Raw genomic sequence first — 14,051 nt, 5'->3', positions numbered from 1 at the left:
TACCCTACTTCACCATAAAGGTGTTTTTCAACTGGGTGAAGGGACTGAGTGATATTAATTGGTAAATGCACCATATTAGTTGAGATCGTTTCATTCTAATTATGAAAACATTTCTCCCTACAGGTACCTGACTCCAGCAAAATTGCTGTAGTGGTCTTGAACGGCTTATAGCCGTAAGTATAATAAATACTAAAAAAAGAAAACATCTTTTCATTTTTCTTTTCACACGAATTCCTCGCGGCAGGGTGCACCTTAGGGCGTGTACACCACCGGAGGATCACATTATATGGTCCTGATGAAAGCTGAGCGACTTGGGCTCCAAAAAGCAGAAACATGTTGACCAATCTTACCCACTATGGACTAGGGGTCTTTAACAACTGAGACCAAGCCTATGGGTCCATTTATATCTGTTTTTAACCAGTGCAAACCGGACTATTAATAAAGTAGTTGAAAGTCACGAATTTGCACTTTTTATAAAAATTCTTTTTCACTTTTTTGCACTCACCTAGCTTAATTTGGCCGGAACACACCCTCAACACACTCAAGAACCAGCTCCGCTGTAAACAGGCGTTGAAGCACACTGGAAAGACACTAGGTCTTTCCAGTGGGAACCCAGTGATGAAGCATGTCACAACTAGGTTGGTGAGGGAGGGTTCTTAAATTATCTTGTATTGTCTCATCCCTCTGTTTTCCCTTCCACCTCACATATTATTTTGAGGTTGTTTGTTTCACTCTTTTGTTGTTTATTGCTAGAGTGTGCACCTTTCAGGGGGCCTGAGGGGGCAGATCTGTTCTGCACAGTCCGCCCTGATGAGCTTGAATCACTCTAAACATGGATTGTTTTGAACACCATTTTCCTTTAATTTATTTTTAATACGGATGATGTGTGGGAGTCCATTACAGACATTTTGCAGAGAAATGTTTGTTTTTCAACTCAATACTACATCCATGAAAAAGTTCCTTTTAGATCAAAACAGGAGCTCACATATGAGAATTGGCCGCCTATCGCAGAGAATATTTGCGGTGATATTAGTGAGCTGCTGCTGTGTTACTGTATTCAAACACACGCCACTATCCCTCCTCATGTCAAGATGGTGCCTGTATGCCCCCTGGTGGCATGAGAGCAGCATGGCATGTGTCTCCCATGTTAAAGGTGGTGCCTGGGTGCCCCCTGGTGGCATGAGAGCAGCATGACATGTGTCTCCCATGTTAAAGGTGGTGCCTGGGTGCCCCCTGGTGGCATGAGAGCAGCATGACATGTGTCTCCCATGTTAAAGGTGGTGTCAGGATTCCCCCTGGTGGTATGAGAGCAGCATGACATGTGTCCCCCGTGTTAAAGGTGGTGCCCGGGTGCCCCCTGGTGGCATGAGAGCAGCATGGCATGTGTCTCCCATGTTAAAGGTGGTGCCTGGGTGCCCCCTGGTGGCATGAGAGCAGCATGACATGTGTCTCCCATGTTAAAGGTGGTGCCTGGGTGCCCCCTGGTGGCATGAGAGCAGCATGGCATGTGTCTCCCATGTTAAAGGTGGTGCCTGGGTGCCCCCTGGTGGCATGAGGGCAGCATGACATGTGGCTCCCATGTTAAAGGTGGTGTCCGGGTGCCCCCTGGTGGCATGAGAGCAGCATGGCATGTGTCTCCCATGTTAAAGGTGGTGCCTGGGTGCCCCCTGGCGGCATGAGAGCAGCATGACATGTGCCTCCCATGTTAAAGGTGGTGCCCGGGTGCCCCCTGGTGGCATGCGAGCAGCATGACATGTGTCTCCCTTATTAAAGGTGCTGTCTGGATTCCCCTCCGGTGGCATGAGAGCAGCATGACATGTGTCTCCCACGTTAAAAGTGGTGTCTGGATTCCCCTGGCGGCAGGAGAGCACCTTGACATGTGTCTCCCATGTTAAGGGTGGTGTCTGGATTCCCCTGGAGTCAACAGATCAGCATGACATGTGTCTCTCATGTTAAAGGTGGTGTCTGGATTCCCCTGGTGGCATGAGAGCAGCATGGCATGTGCCTCCCATGTTAAAGGTGGTATCTGGATTCCCCCGGTGGCATGAGAGCAGCATGACATGTGTCTTCCATGTTAAAGCTGGTGTCTGGATTCCACCCTGGTGGCATGCGAGCAGCATGACATGTGCCTCCCATGTTAAAGGTGGTGTCTGGATTGCCCCTGGTGGCAGGACCGCAGCATGACATGTGTCTCCCATGTTAAGGGTGGTGTCTGGATTCCCCCTGGTGGCAGGATAGCAGCATGACATGTGTCTCCCATGTTAAAGGTGGTGCCTGGATTCCCCCCGGTGGCATGAGAGCAGCATGACATGTGTCTTCCATGTTAAAGCTGGTGTCTGGATCCCCCCAGTGGCATGAGAGCAGCATGACATGTGTCTCCTATGTTAAAAGTAGTTTCTCAATTCCCCCCGGTAGCAGGACAGTAGCATGACATGTGTCTCCCAAGTTAAAGGTGGTGTCTGGATTCACCATGGTGGCAGGACAGCAGCATGACATGTGTCTCCCATGTTAAATGTGGTGCCTGGATTCCCCCTGGTGGCAGGACAGCAGCATGACATGTGTCTCCCATGTTAAGGGTGGTGCCTGAGTGCTCAGTGGTGGCAGGAGTGAAGCATGACATGTTTCTCCCATGTTAAGGGTGGTGTCTGGATTCCCCCTGGTGGCAGGACAGCAGCATGACATGTCTCCCATGTTAAAGGTGGTGCCTGGATTCCCCCCGGTGGCATGAGAGCAGCATGACATGTGTCTTCCATGTTAAAGCTGGTGTCTGGATCCCCCCAGTGGCATGAGACCAGCATGACATGTGTCTCCTGTGTTAAAAGTAGTGTCTCAATTCCCCCCGGTGGCAGGACAGTAGCATGACATGTGTTTCCCATGTTAAAGGCGGTGTCTGGATTCACCCTGGTGGCAGGACAGCAGCATGACATGTGTCTCCCATGTTAAATATGGTGCCTGGATTCCCCCTGGTGGCAGGACCTGAGAGGGCTGTACTTCATCACCTTGGTGGTGCCTGAGTGCTCAGTGGTGGCAGGAGTGAAGCATGACATGTGTCTCCCATGTTAAAGGTGGTGTCTGGATTCCCCCTGGTGGCAGGACAGCAGCATGACGTGTCTCCCATGTTAAAGGTGGTGCCTGGGTGCTCAGTAGTGGCAGGAGTGAAGCGTAGCCTGTCTCCTCATGTCAACGGTGGTGTCTGCCCCCCTCCCCCCAATGGCTGGAGAGCAGCATGACATGTCTTTTCCATATCTAAGGTTGTGTCTGGTCCCCCTGCTGGCTGTACAGTAGCATGATATGTCTTTCCCATATGTAAGATTGTGACAGGGTGACCCTGGTGGCAGTACAGTTGCATGGCATGTCTTTCCCCATGTAATATTATGATACAGTGACCCCAGGTGGCAGGACAGCTGCATGAGATGTATTTCCCATATCCAAGGTAGTGTCTGGGTGCCCCCTGGTGGCAGTACAGGTGCATGGCATGCCTTTCTCATATGTAAGATTGTGACAGAGTGACTCCTGGTGGCAGTACAGGTGCATGGCATGTCTTTCTCATATGTAAAATTGTAACAGGGTGACCCCTGGTGGCAGTACAGTTGCATGGCATGTCTTTCTCATATGTAAGATTATGACAGGGTGACCCCTGTTGGCAGTAAAGCTGCGTGCAATGTATTTCCCATATCTAAGGTTGTGTCTGGTCCCTCTGCTGGCTGTACAGCTGCATGACGTCTTTCCCATATCTAAGACTGTGTCAGAGTGACCCCTGGTGGCAGAACAGTGGTATGGCATATCACTCACTCTTCTGAGCAGGTGCCACGGCACCCCCTGGTGGAAGCAGAGTGATGCTTACTGTCTCTTTGCATTAGACACCCTTGACTCACAGGCAACCTGGCAGCGGTGTGCCCTCAGATGACAGGTAGAGCCCTAAGCTGGCTGAGCTGACATCTGTCCAAGTCCGGGTGACCCAGATGTTGGCTATTTTTGTTTACTTATCTGTTCTGATTAGGTGTTTTGTTTAACTAAAGAACGTCTTCTTGAAGCCCAAGCACTGCCAACATCACCCTTCGCCCCTCTCACCCTCCTACCCTCTCACCCCTCGCCACCCTCACCCTTTGCCCCTCTCTCCCTCTCCCAGGCTGGACACCAGTGAAGGCGACGGGGCCTGGTGCCCCTCAGGACCCGTCTTTCCCAACAACGAGGAGTTCCTGCAGTTGGACCTGAGAGGGCTGTACTTCATCACCCTGGTGGGCACCCAGGGGCGGCATGGCAACGGGCACGGGAACGAGTTTGCCCGCTTTTACAAGCTGCAATACAGCCGAGATGGGCACAAGTGGATGTGCTGGAAGGACCGCTGGGGCAATGAGGTGAGGACTGAGGGACGAGGTGAGGGCTGAGGGAGCGAGGTGAGGGCTGATGGAGCGAGGTGAGGGCTGATGGGGGAGGTGAGGGCTGAGAGAGCGAGATGTGGGCTGAGGGGGGAGGCGAGGACTGAAGGAGTGAGGTGAGGGCTGAGGGAGTGAGGTAAGGGAGCGAGGTGAGGGTTGAGGGGGGAGGTGTGGGGCGAGGGTATGGGGTGAAGTTGAGGGAACGTGATGAGGACACGCAGTGAGGGCTGAGGGAGCTAGGTGAGGGCAGAGGGGACCAGATGAGGGCTGAGGAAGCGATGTGTGGGCTGAGGGGACAAGGTGAGGACATGCAGCGAGGGCTGAGGGAGGGTTCACTGACACAACATCGGTGTAAAAAATATTGATGGTAAAAATATTGAGTAAAAAATATAGACAACAAAAATATCGACTCCTATACTTAAACAGGTAAGTACAAAAATATCGACAAAAAATTATTGTTGTAAAAAATATAGATGTGTAAAATATTGACTTTTATATAAATATAAAATAAAATAATATACATTAAATACATTTAAATATTGAATATAATATTAACAAAATGAAATACATTTAATATACATTTTAATAAAATATGACAAATAAACGTAATTATAAGAACACACAATCATACTAATTTATACATATATATTTACTTTAAAACAATTAATAAACTATTGTTTTTAATTTATGTTAAAAGTTTAAAATAATATAGGAAATAAAATATATATTAATGATTTAAAATATAAAAAAACTAAAATCTTTAATAAATTAAAACATTAAACTATTAGAAAAATATTTAAACTTACATTTCACATTATAATCAGTGCAACAGCAGGGAAAGTGTTGGATAGCAGCGGGGTCAAAATAACTATTCCCACTCCAGTGAGTGCAACAGTAAGGAAAGTGTTGATTAGCGGAGGGGAGAAAAATACAATTCCCACCGCAGTGAGAGCAACAGAAGGGAAAGTGTTGGATAGCGGAGGGGTAAAAACTACTATTCCCATTCCAGTGAGTGCAACAGTAGGAAAAGTGTTGGATAGCGGAAGGGAAAAATTACTATTCCCACTCCAGTGAGAGCAACAGTAGGATAAGTGTTGGATAGCAAAGGGGTAAAAATTACTATTCCCACTCCAGTGAGAGCAACAGTAGGATAAGTGTTGGATAGCAAAGGGGTAAAAATTACTATTCCCACTCCAGTGAGAGCAACAGTAGGATAAGTGTTGGATAGCAAAGGGGTAAAAATTACTATTCCCACTCCAGTGAGAGCAACAGTAGGATAAGTGTTGGATAGCAAAGGGGTAAAAATTACTATTCCCACTCCAGTGAGAGCAACAGTAGGATAAATGTTGGATAGCAAAGGGGTCAAAATAACTATTCCCACTCCAGTGAGTGCAACAGTAAGGAAAGTGTTGATTAGCGGAGGGGAGAAAAATACAATTCCCACCGCAGTGAGAGCAACAGTAGGATAAGTGTTGGATAGCAAAGGGGTAAAAATTACTATTCCCACTCCAGTGAGAGCAACAGTAGGATAAGTGTTGGATAGCGGAGGGGTAACATTTTTTATTTCCACTCCAATGAGTGCAACAGTAGGGAAAGTGCTGGATAGCAAAGGGGTAAAAATTACTATTCCCACTCCAGTGAGTGCAATAGTAGGGAAAGTGCTGGATAGCGGAGGGGTAACATTAATTTTTACCCCTCCGCTATCCAACACTTTCCCTTCTGTTGCTCTCACTGCGGTGGGAATTGTAGTTTTTTCCCCTCCACTATCCAACTCTTTCCCTACTGTTGCACTCACTGGAGTAGGAATAGTATTTTTTTCCCCTATGCTATCCAGCACTTTCCCTACTGTTGCTCTCACTGGAGTGGGAATAGTAATTTTTACCACTTTGCTATCCAGCACTTTCCCTACTGTTGCTCTCACTGGAGTGGGAATAGTAATTTTTACCACTTTGCTATCCAGCACTTTCCCTACTGTTGCATCCTTTGGAGTGGGAATAGTATTTTTTCCCCTTTTTCCACAGAGTGTCCACCACTCTCTTAGATTACCCCGACCTAGCTCAAGTGACAGACCCTGACCATAGAGTATACCCCAGGGGCACAGAGCGTCCACATCTCATAGATTACCCCAACCCAGCTCAGTTAGGAGACCCTGACCATAGAGTATACCCCAGGGGCACAGAGTGTCCACAACTCATAGATTACCCCAACTCAGCTCAGGGAGGAGACCCTGACCATAGAGTATACCCCAGGGGCACAGAGTGTCCACCACTCTCATAGATTACCCGTACCCAGCTCAGGTAGGAGACCCTGACCATAGAGTATATCGCAGGGGCACAGAGTGTCCACAACTCATAGATTACCCCAACTCAGCTCAGGGAGGAGACCCTGACCATAGAGTATACCCCAGGGGCACAGAGTGTCCACCACTCTCATAGATTACCCGTTCCCAGCTCAGGTAGGAGACCCTGACCATAGAGGATACCCCAGGGGCACAGAGCATCCACCACTCTCTTACATTACCCGTACCCAGCTCAAGTGGCAGACCCTGACCATAGTGTATACCCCAGGGGCACAGAGTGTCCACCACTCTCATATATTACCCCAGCCGAGCTCAGGTTGGATACCCTGACCATAGAGTATACCCCAGGGGCACAGAGCGTCCACATCTCATAGATTACCCCAACCCAGCTCAGGTAGGAGACCCTGACCATAGAGTATATCGCAGGGGCTCATGGTGTCCACAACTCTCATAGATTACCCCAACCCAGCTCAGGGAGGAGACGCTGACCATAGAGTATTCCCCAGGGGCACAAAGTGTCCACCACTCTCATAGATTACCCCATACCAGCTCAAGTGGCAGACCCTGACCAAAGAGTATACCCCAGGGGCACAGAGTGTCCATTACCCTCATAGATTGCCCGTACCCAGCTCAGGTAGGAGACCTTGACCATAGAGTATACCCCAGGGGCACAGAGCATCCACCACTCTTAGATTACCCGTACCCAGCTCAAGTGGCAGACCCTGATCATAGAGTATACCCCAGGGCCACAGAGCGTCCACCACTCTCACAGATTACCCCAGCCTAGCTCAGGTAGGAGACCCTGGCCATAGAGTATACCCCAGGGGCAAAGAGCATCCACCACTCTCTTAGATTACCCGTACCCAGCTCAAGTGGCAGACCCTGATCATAGAGTGTACCCCAGGGGCACAGAGCGTCCACCACTCTCACAGATTACCCCAGCCCAGCTCAGGTAGGAGACCCTGACCATAGAGTATACCCCAGGGGCACAGAGCATCCACCACTCTCTTACATTACCCGTACCCAGCTCAAGTGGCAGACCCTGACCATAGAGTATACCCCAGGGGCACAGAGTGTCCACCACTCTCATATATTACCCCAGCCCAGCTCAGGTTGGATACCCTGACCATAGAGTATACCCCAGGGGCACAGAGCGTCCATATCTCATAGATTACCCCAACAAAGCTCAGGTGGGAGACCCTGACCATAGAGTATATCGCAGGGGCTCAGGGTGTCCACAACTCTCATAGATTACCCCAACCCAGCTCAGGGAGGAGACGCTGACCATAGAGTATTCCCCAGGGGCACAAAGTGTCCACCACTCTCATAGATTACCCCATCCCAGCTCAAGTGGCAGACCCTGACCATAGAGTATACCCCAGGGGCATAGAGTGTCCACATCTCATAGATTACCCAAACCCAGCTCAGGTAGGAGACCCTGACCATAGAGTATATCGCAGGGGCTCAGGGTGTCCACAACTCTCATAGATTACCCCAACCCAGCTCAGGGAGGAGACGCTGACGATAGAGTATTCCCCAGGGGCACAAAGTGTCCACCACTCTCATAGATTACCCCATCCCAGCTCAAGTGGCAGACCCTGACCATAGAGTATACCCCAGGGGCACAGAGTGTCCATTACCGTCATAGATTGCCCGTACCCAGCTCAGGTAGGAGACCTTGACCATAGAGTATACCCCAGGGGCACAGAGCATCCACCACTCTCTTAGATTACCCGTACCCAGCTCAAGTGGCAGACCCTGACCATAGAGTATACCCCAGGGGCACAGAGTGTCCACCACTCTCTTGGATTACCCGTACCCAGCTCAAGTGGCAGACCATGACCATAAAGTATACCCCAGGGACACAGAGCCTCCACCACTCTCTTAGATTACCCCATCCCAGCTCAGGTAGGAGACCCTGACCATAGAGTATACCCCAGGGGCACAGAGTGTCCACCACTCTCTTAGATTACCCGTACCCAGCTCAGGTAGGAGACCCTGACCATAGAGTATACCCCAGGGGCACAGAGCGTCCACCACTCTCTAAGATTACCCGTACCCAGCTCAGGTTGGAGACCCTGACCATAGAGTATACCCCAGGGGCACATAGTGTCCACCACTCTAATAGATTACCCCAGCCCAGCTCAGGTATGAGACCCTGACCATAGAGTATACTCCAGGGGCACAGAGCATCCACCACTCTCCTAGATTACCCATACCCAGCTCAGGTAGGAGACCCTGACCATAGAGTATACCCCAGGGGCACAGAGCGTCCACCACTCTCTTACATTACCCGTACCCAGCTCAAGTGGCAGACCCTGACCATAGAGTATACCCCAGGGGCACAGAGCGTCCACCACTCTCTTAGATTACCGGTACCCAGCTCAGGTAGGAGACCCTGACCATAGAGTATATCGCAGGGGCACAGAGTGTCCACAATTCATAGATTACCCCAACCCAGCACAGGGAGGAGACCCTGACCATAGAGTATACCCCAGGGGCACAGAGTGTCCACCACTCTCTTAGATTACCCCAGCCCAGCTCAAGTGGCAGACCCTGATCATAGAGTATACCCCAGGGGCACAGAGCATCCACCACTCTCATAGATTGCCCGTACCCAGCACAGGTAGGAGACCCCGACCATAGAGTATACCCCAGGGGCACAGCGCGTCCACCACTCTCTTAGATTACCCGTACCCAGCTCAAGTGGCAGACCCTGATCATAGAGTATACCCCAGGGGCACAGAGTGTCCACCACTCTCTTAGATTACCCGTACCCAGCTCAAGTGGCAGACCCTGATCATAGAGTATACCCCAGGGGCACAGAGTGTCCACCACTCTCTTAGATTACCCGTACCCAGCTCAAGTGGCAGACCCTGATCATAGAGTAAACCCCAGGGGCACAGAGCGTCCACCACTCTCACAGATTACCCCAGCCTAGCTCAGGTAGGAGACCCTGGCCATAGAGTATACCCCAGGGGCAAAGAGCATCCACCACTCTCTTAGATTACCCGTACCCAGCTCAGGTAGGAGACCCTGACCATAGAGTATACCCCAGGGGCACAGAGCATCCACCACTCTCTTGGATTACCCGTACCCAGCTCAAGTGGCAGACCCTGACCATAGAGTATACCCCAGGGGCACAGAGCGTCCACCACTCTCACAGATGACCCCAGCCCAGCTCAGGTAGGAGACCCTGACCATAGAGTATATCGCAGGGGCACAGAGTGTCCACATCTCATAGATTACCCCAACCCAGATCAGGTAGGAGACCCTGACCATAGAGTATATCGCAGGGGCACAGAGTGTCCACAACTCTCATAGATTACCCCAACCCAGCTCAGGGAGGAGCCCCTGACCATAGAGTATACCCCAGGTGCACAGAGTGTCCACCACTCTCATAGAATACCCCAGCCCAGCTCAAGTGGCAGACCCTGACCATAGAGTATACCCCAGGGGCACAGAGCGTCCACCACTCTCACAGATTACCCCAGCCTAGCTCAGGTAGGAGACCCTGGCCATAGAGTATACCCCAGGGGCAAAGAGCATCCACCACTCTCTTAGATTACCCGTACCCAGCTCAAGTGGCAGACCCTGATCATAGAGTATACCCCAGGGGCACAGAGCGTCCACCACTCTCACAGATTACCCCAGCCCAGCTGGGGTAATCTGGTAGGGTAGGGTAGGAGACCCTGACCATAGAGTATACCCCAGGGGCACAGAGCATCCACCACTCTCTTACATTACCCGTACCCAGCTCAAGTGGCAGACCCTGACCATAGAGTATACCCCAGGGGCACAAAGTGTCCACCACTCTCATATATTACCCCAGCCCAGCTCAGGTTGGATACCCTGACCATAGAGTATACCCCAGGGGCACAGAGCGTCCATATCTCATAGATTACCCCAACCCAGCTCAGGTAGGAGACCCTGACCATAGAGTATATCGCAGGGGCTCAGGGTGTCCACAACTCTCATAGATTACCCCAACCCAGCTCAGGGAGGAGGCGCTGACCATAGAGTATTCCCCAGGGGCACAAAGTGTCCACCACTCTCATAGATTACCCCATCCCAGCTCAAGTGGCAGACCCTGACCATAGAGTATACCCCAGGGGCATAGAGTGTCCACATCTCATAGATTACCCCAACCCAGCTCAGGTAGGAGACCCTGACCATAGAGTATATCGCAGGGGCTCAGGGTGTCCACAACTCTCATAGATTATCCCCAACCCAGCTCAGGGAGGAGACCCTGACCATAGAGTATACCCCAGGTGCACAGAGTGTCCACCACTCTCATAGAATACCCCAGCCCAGCTCAAGTGGCAGACCCTGACCATAGAGTATACTCCAGGGGCACAGAGCGTCCACCACTCTCATAGATTACCCCAACCCAGCTCAGGTAGGATACCCTGACCATAGAGTATACCCCAGGGGCACAGAGTGTCCACCACTCTCTTAGATTACCCGTACCCAGCTCAGGTAGGAGACCCTGACCATAGAGTATACCCCAGGGGCACAGAGCGTCCACCACTCTCTAAGATTACCCGTACCCAGCTCAGGTTGGAGACCCTGACCATAGAGTATACCCCAGGGGCACATAGTGTCCACCACTCTAATAGATTACCCCAGCCCAGCTCAGGTATGAGACCCTGACCATAGAGTATACTCCAGGGGCACAGAGCATCCACCACTCTCCTAGATTACCCATACCCAGCTCAGGTAGGAGACCCTGACCATAGAGTATACCCCAGGGGCACAGAGCGTCCACCACTCTCTTACATTACCCGTACCCAGCTCAAGTGGCAGACCCTGACCATAGAGTATACCCCAGGGGCACAGAGCATCCACCACTCTCTTAGATTACCGGTACCCAGCTCAGGTAGGAGACCCTGACCATAGAGTATACCCCAGGGGCACAGAGTGTCCACCACTCTCATAGATTACCCCAGCCCAGCTCAGGTTGGATACCCTGACCATAGAGTGTACCCCAGGGGCACAGAGCGTCCACCACTCTCTTAGATTACCCCAGCCCAGCTCAAGTGGCAGACCCTGACCATAGAGTGTACCCCAGGGGTACAGAGCATCCACCACTCTCATAGATTGCCCGTACCCAGCTCAGGTAGGAGACCCCGACCATAGAGTATACCCCAGGGGCACAGCGCATCCACCACTCTCTTAGATTACCCGTACCCAGCTCAAGTGGCAGACCCTGATCATAGAGTATACCCCAGGGGCACAGAGTGTCCACCACTCTCTTAGATTACCCGTACCCAGCTCAAGTGGCAGACCCTGATCATAGAGTATACCCCAGGGGCACAGAGTGTCCACCACTCTCTTAGATTACCCGTACCCAGCTCAAGTGGCAGACCCTGATCATAGAGTATACCCCAGGGGCACAGAGCGTCCACCACTCTCACAGATTACCCCAGCCTAGCTCAGGTAGGAGACCCTGGCCATAGAGTATACCCCAGGGGCAAAGAGCATCCACCACTCTCTTAGATTACCCGTACCCAGCTCAGGTAGGAGACCCTGACCATAGAGTATACCCCAGGGGCACAGAGCATCCACCACTCTCTTGGATTACCCGTACCCAGCTCAAGTGGCAGACCCTGACCATAGAGTATACCCTAGGGGCACAGAGCGTCCACCACTCTCACAGATGACCCCAGCCCAGCTCAGGTAGGAGACCCTGACCATAGAGTATATCGCAGGGGCACAGAGTGTCCACATCTCATAGATTACCCCAACCCAGATCAGGTAGGAGACCCTGACCATAGAGTATATCGCAGGGGCACAGAGTGTCCACAACTCTCATAGATTACCCCAACCCAGCTCAGGGAGGAGACCCTGACCATAGAGTATACCCCAGGTGCACAGAGTGTCCACCACTCTCATAGAATACCCCATCCCAGCTCAAGTGGCAGACCCTGACCATAGAGTATACTCCAGGGGCACAGAGCGTCCACCACTCTCATCGATTACCCCAACCCAGCTCAGGTAGGATACCCTGACCATAGAGTATACCCCAAGGGCACAGAGCGTCCACCACTCTCATAGATTACCCTTACCCAGCTTAGGTAGGAGACCCTGACCATAGAGTATACCCCAGGGGCACAGAGCGTCCACTACTCTCTTAGATTGCCCGTACCCAGCTCAAGTCGCAGACCCTGACCATAGAGTATACCCCAGGGGCACAAAGCGTCCAGCACTCTCTTAGCATACCCCAACCCAGCTCAAGTGGCAGACCCTGACCATAGAGTATACCCCAGGGGCACAGAGTGTCCACCACTCTTAGATTACCCTTACCCAGTTTAGGTAGGAGACCCTGACCATAGAGTATACCCCAGGGGCACAGAGCGTCCACCACTCTCTTAGATTACCCGTACCCAGCTCAGGTAGGACACCCTGACCATAGAGTATACCCCAGGGGCAGAGAGCGTCCACCACTCTCACAGATTACCCCAGCCCAGCTCGGGTAGGAGGCCCTGACCATAGAGTATACCCCAGAGGCACAGAGCGTCCACCACTTTCTTAGATTACCCATACCCAGCTTAGGTAGGAGACCCTGACCATAGAGTATACCCCAGGGGCACAGAGGGTCCATGACTCTCTTAGATTACCCGTACCCAGCTCAGGTAGGAGACCCCGACCATAGAGTATACCCCAGGGGCAGAGAGCGTCCACCACTCTCACAGATTACCCCAGCCCAGCTCGGGTAGGAGGCCCTGACCATAGAGTATACCCCAGAGGCACAGAGCGTCAATCACTTTCTTAGATTACCCATACCCAGCTTAGGTAGGAGACCCTGACCATAGAGTATACCCCAGGGGCACAGAGAGTCCACGACTCTCTTAGATTACCCGTACCCAGCTCAGGTAGGAGACCCCGACCATAGAGTATACCCCAGGGGCACAGAGTGTCCACCGCTCTCATAGATTACCCCAACCCAGCCAAGGGAGGAGACCCTGACCATAGAGTATGCCCAGGGGCACAGAGTCAAGTCAAGTCAAGTCAGAGAATTTATATAGCGCACTACATACCCAGAGGTTCCCAAGGCGCTTAGAGAGGGGAGGAAGATTACTTGTCAAATATCCACGTTTTAAGCTGCTTTCTGAAAGCTAGGTGGTTCTGGGTAAGGCGAAGGTAAGCGGGGAGTGAGTTCCATGTTTTAGCAGCCAGGTATGAGAAGGATCTGCCGCCCATGGTGGTCTTGTTGATGCGAGGTACAGTGGCGAGGGCTTGGCTGGAAGAACGTAGTTGGCGGGAGGGGGTGTAGAAGGACAGTCGTGAGTTGAGGCATTCTGGTCCGATGTCGTAGAGTGATTTGTGTGCGTGGGTTAGCAGTCGGAAAGTGATCCTCTTATTGACGGGTA

General features: G+C 51.6%; 1 protein-coding gene across 1 annotated transcript in view; it reads left to right on the top strand.

The window, feature by feature from the left end:
* Positions 1-14,051, top strand: part of DDR1 (discoidin domain receptor tyrosine kinase 1) — a 286,593-nt gene that overhangs the window by 156,583 nt on the left and 115,959 nt on the right. The window contains exon 4 of the mRNA XM_086920718.1: positions 4,130-4,358. Within this exon, the coding sequence (XP_086776844.1) occupies positions 4,130-4,358 (229 nt within the window). The remainder of the gene's footprint in view (positions 1-4,129; positions 4,359-14,051) is intronic.

This window comes from Lissotriton vulgaris, chromosome 5 (assembly GCF_964263255.1).
Source record: "Lissotriton vulgaris chromosome 5, aLisVul1.2, whole genome shotgun sequence".
Taxonomy (NCBI): domain Eukaryota; kingdom Metazoa; phylum Chordata; class Amphibia; order Caudata; family Salamandridae; genus Lissotriton; species Lissotriton vulgaris.
Note: the sequence above shows the minus strand (reverse complement) of the source record. Positions and strands in the feature narration are given on the sequence as shown.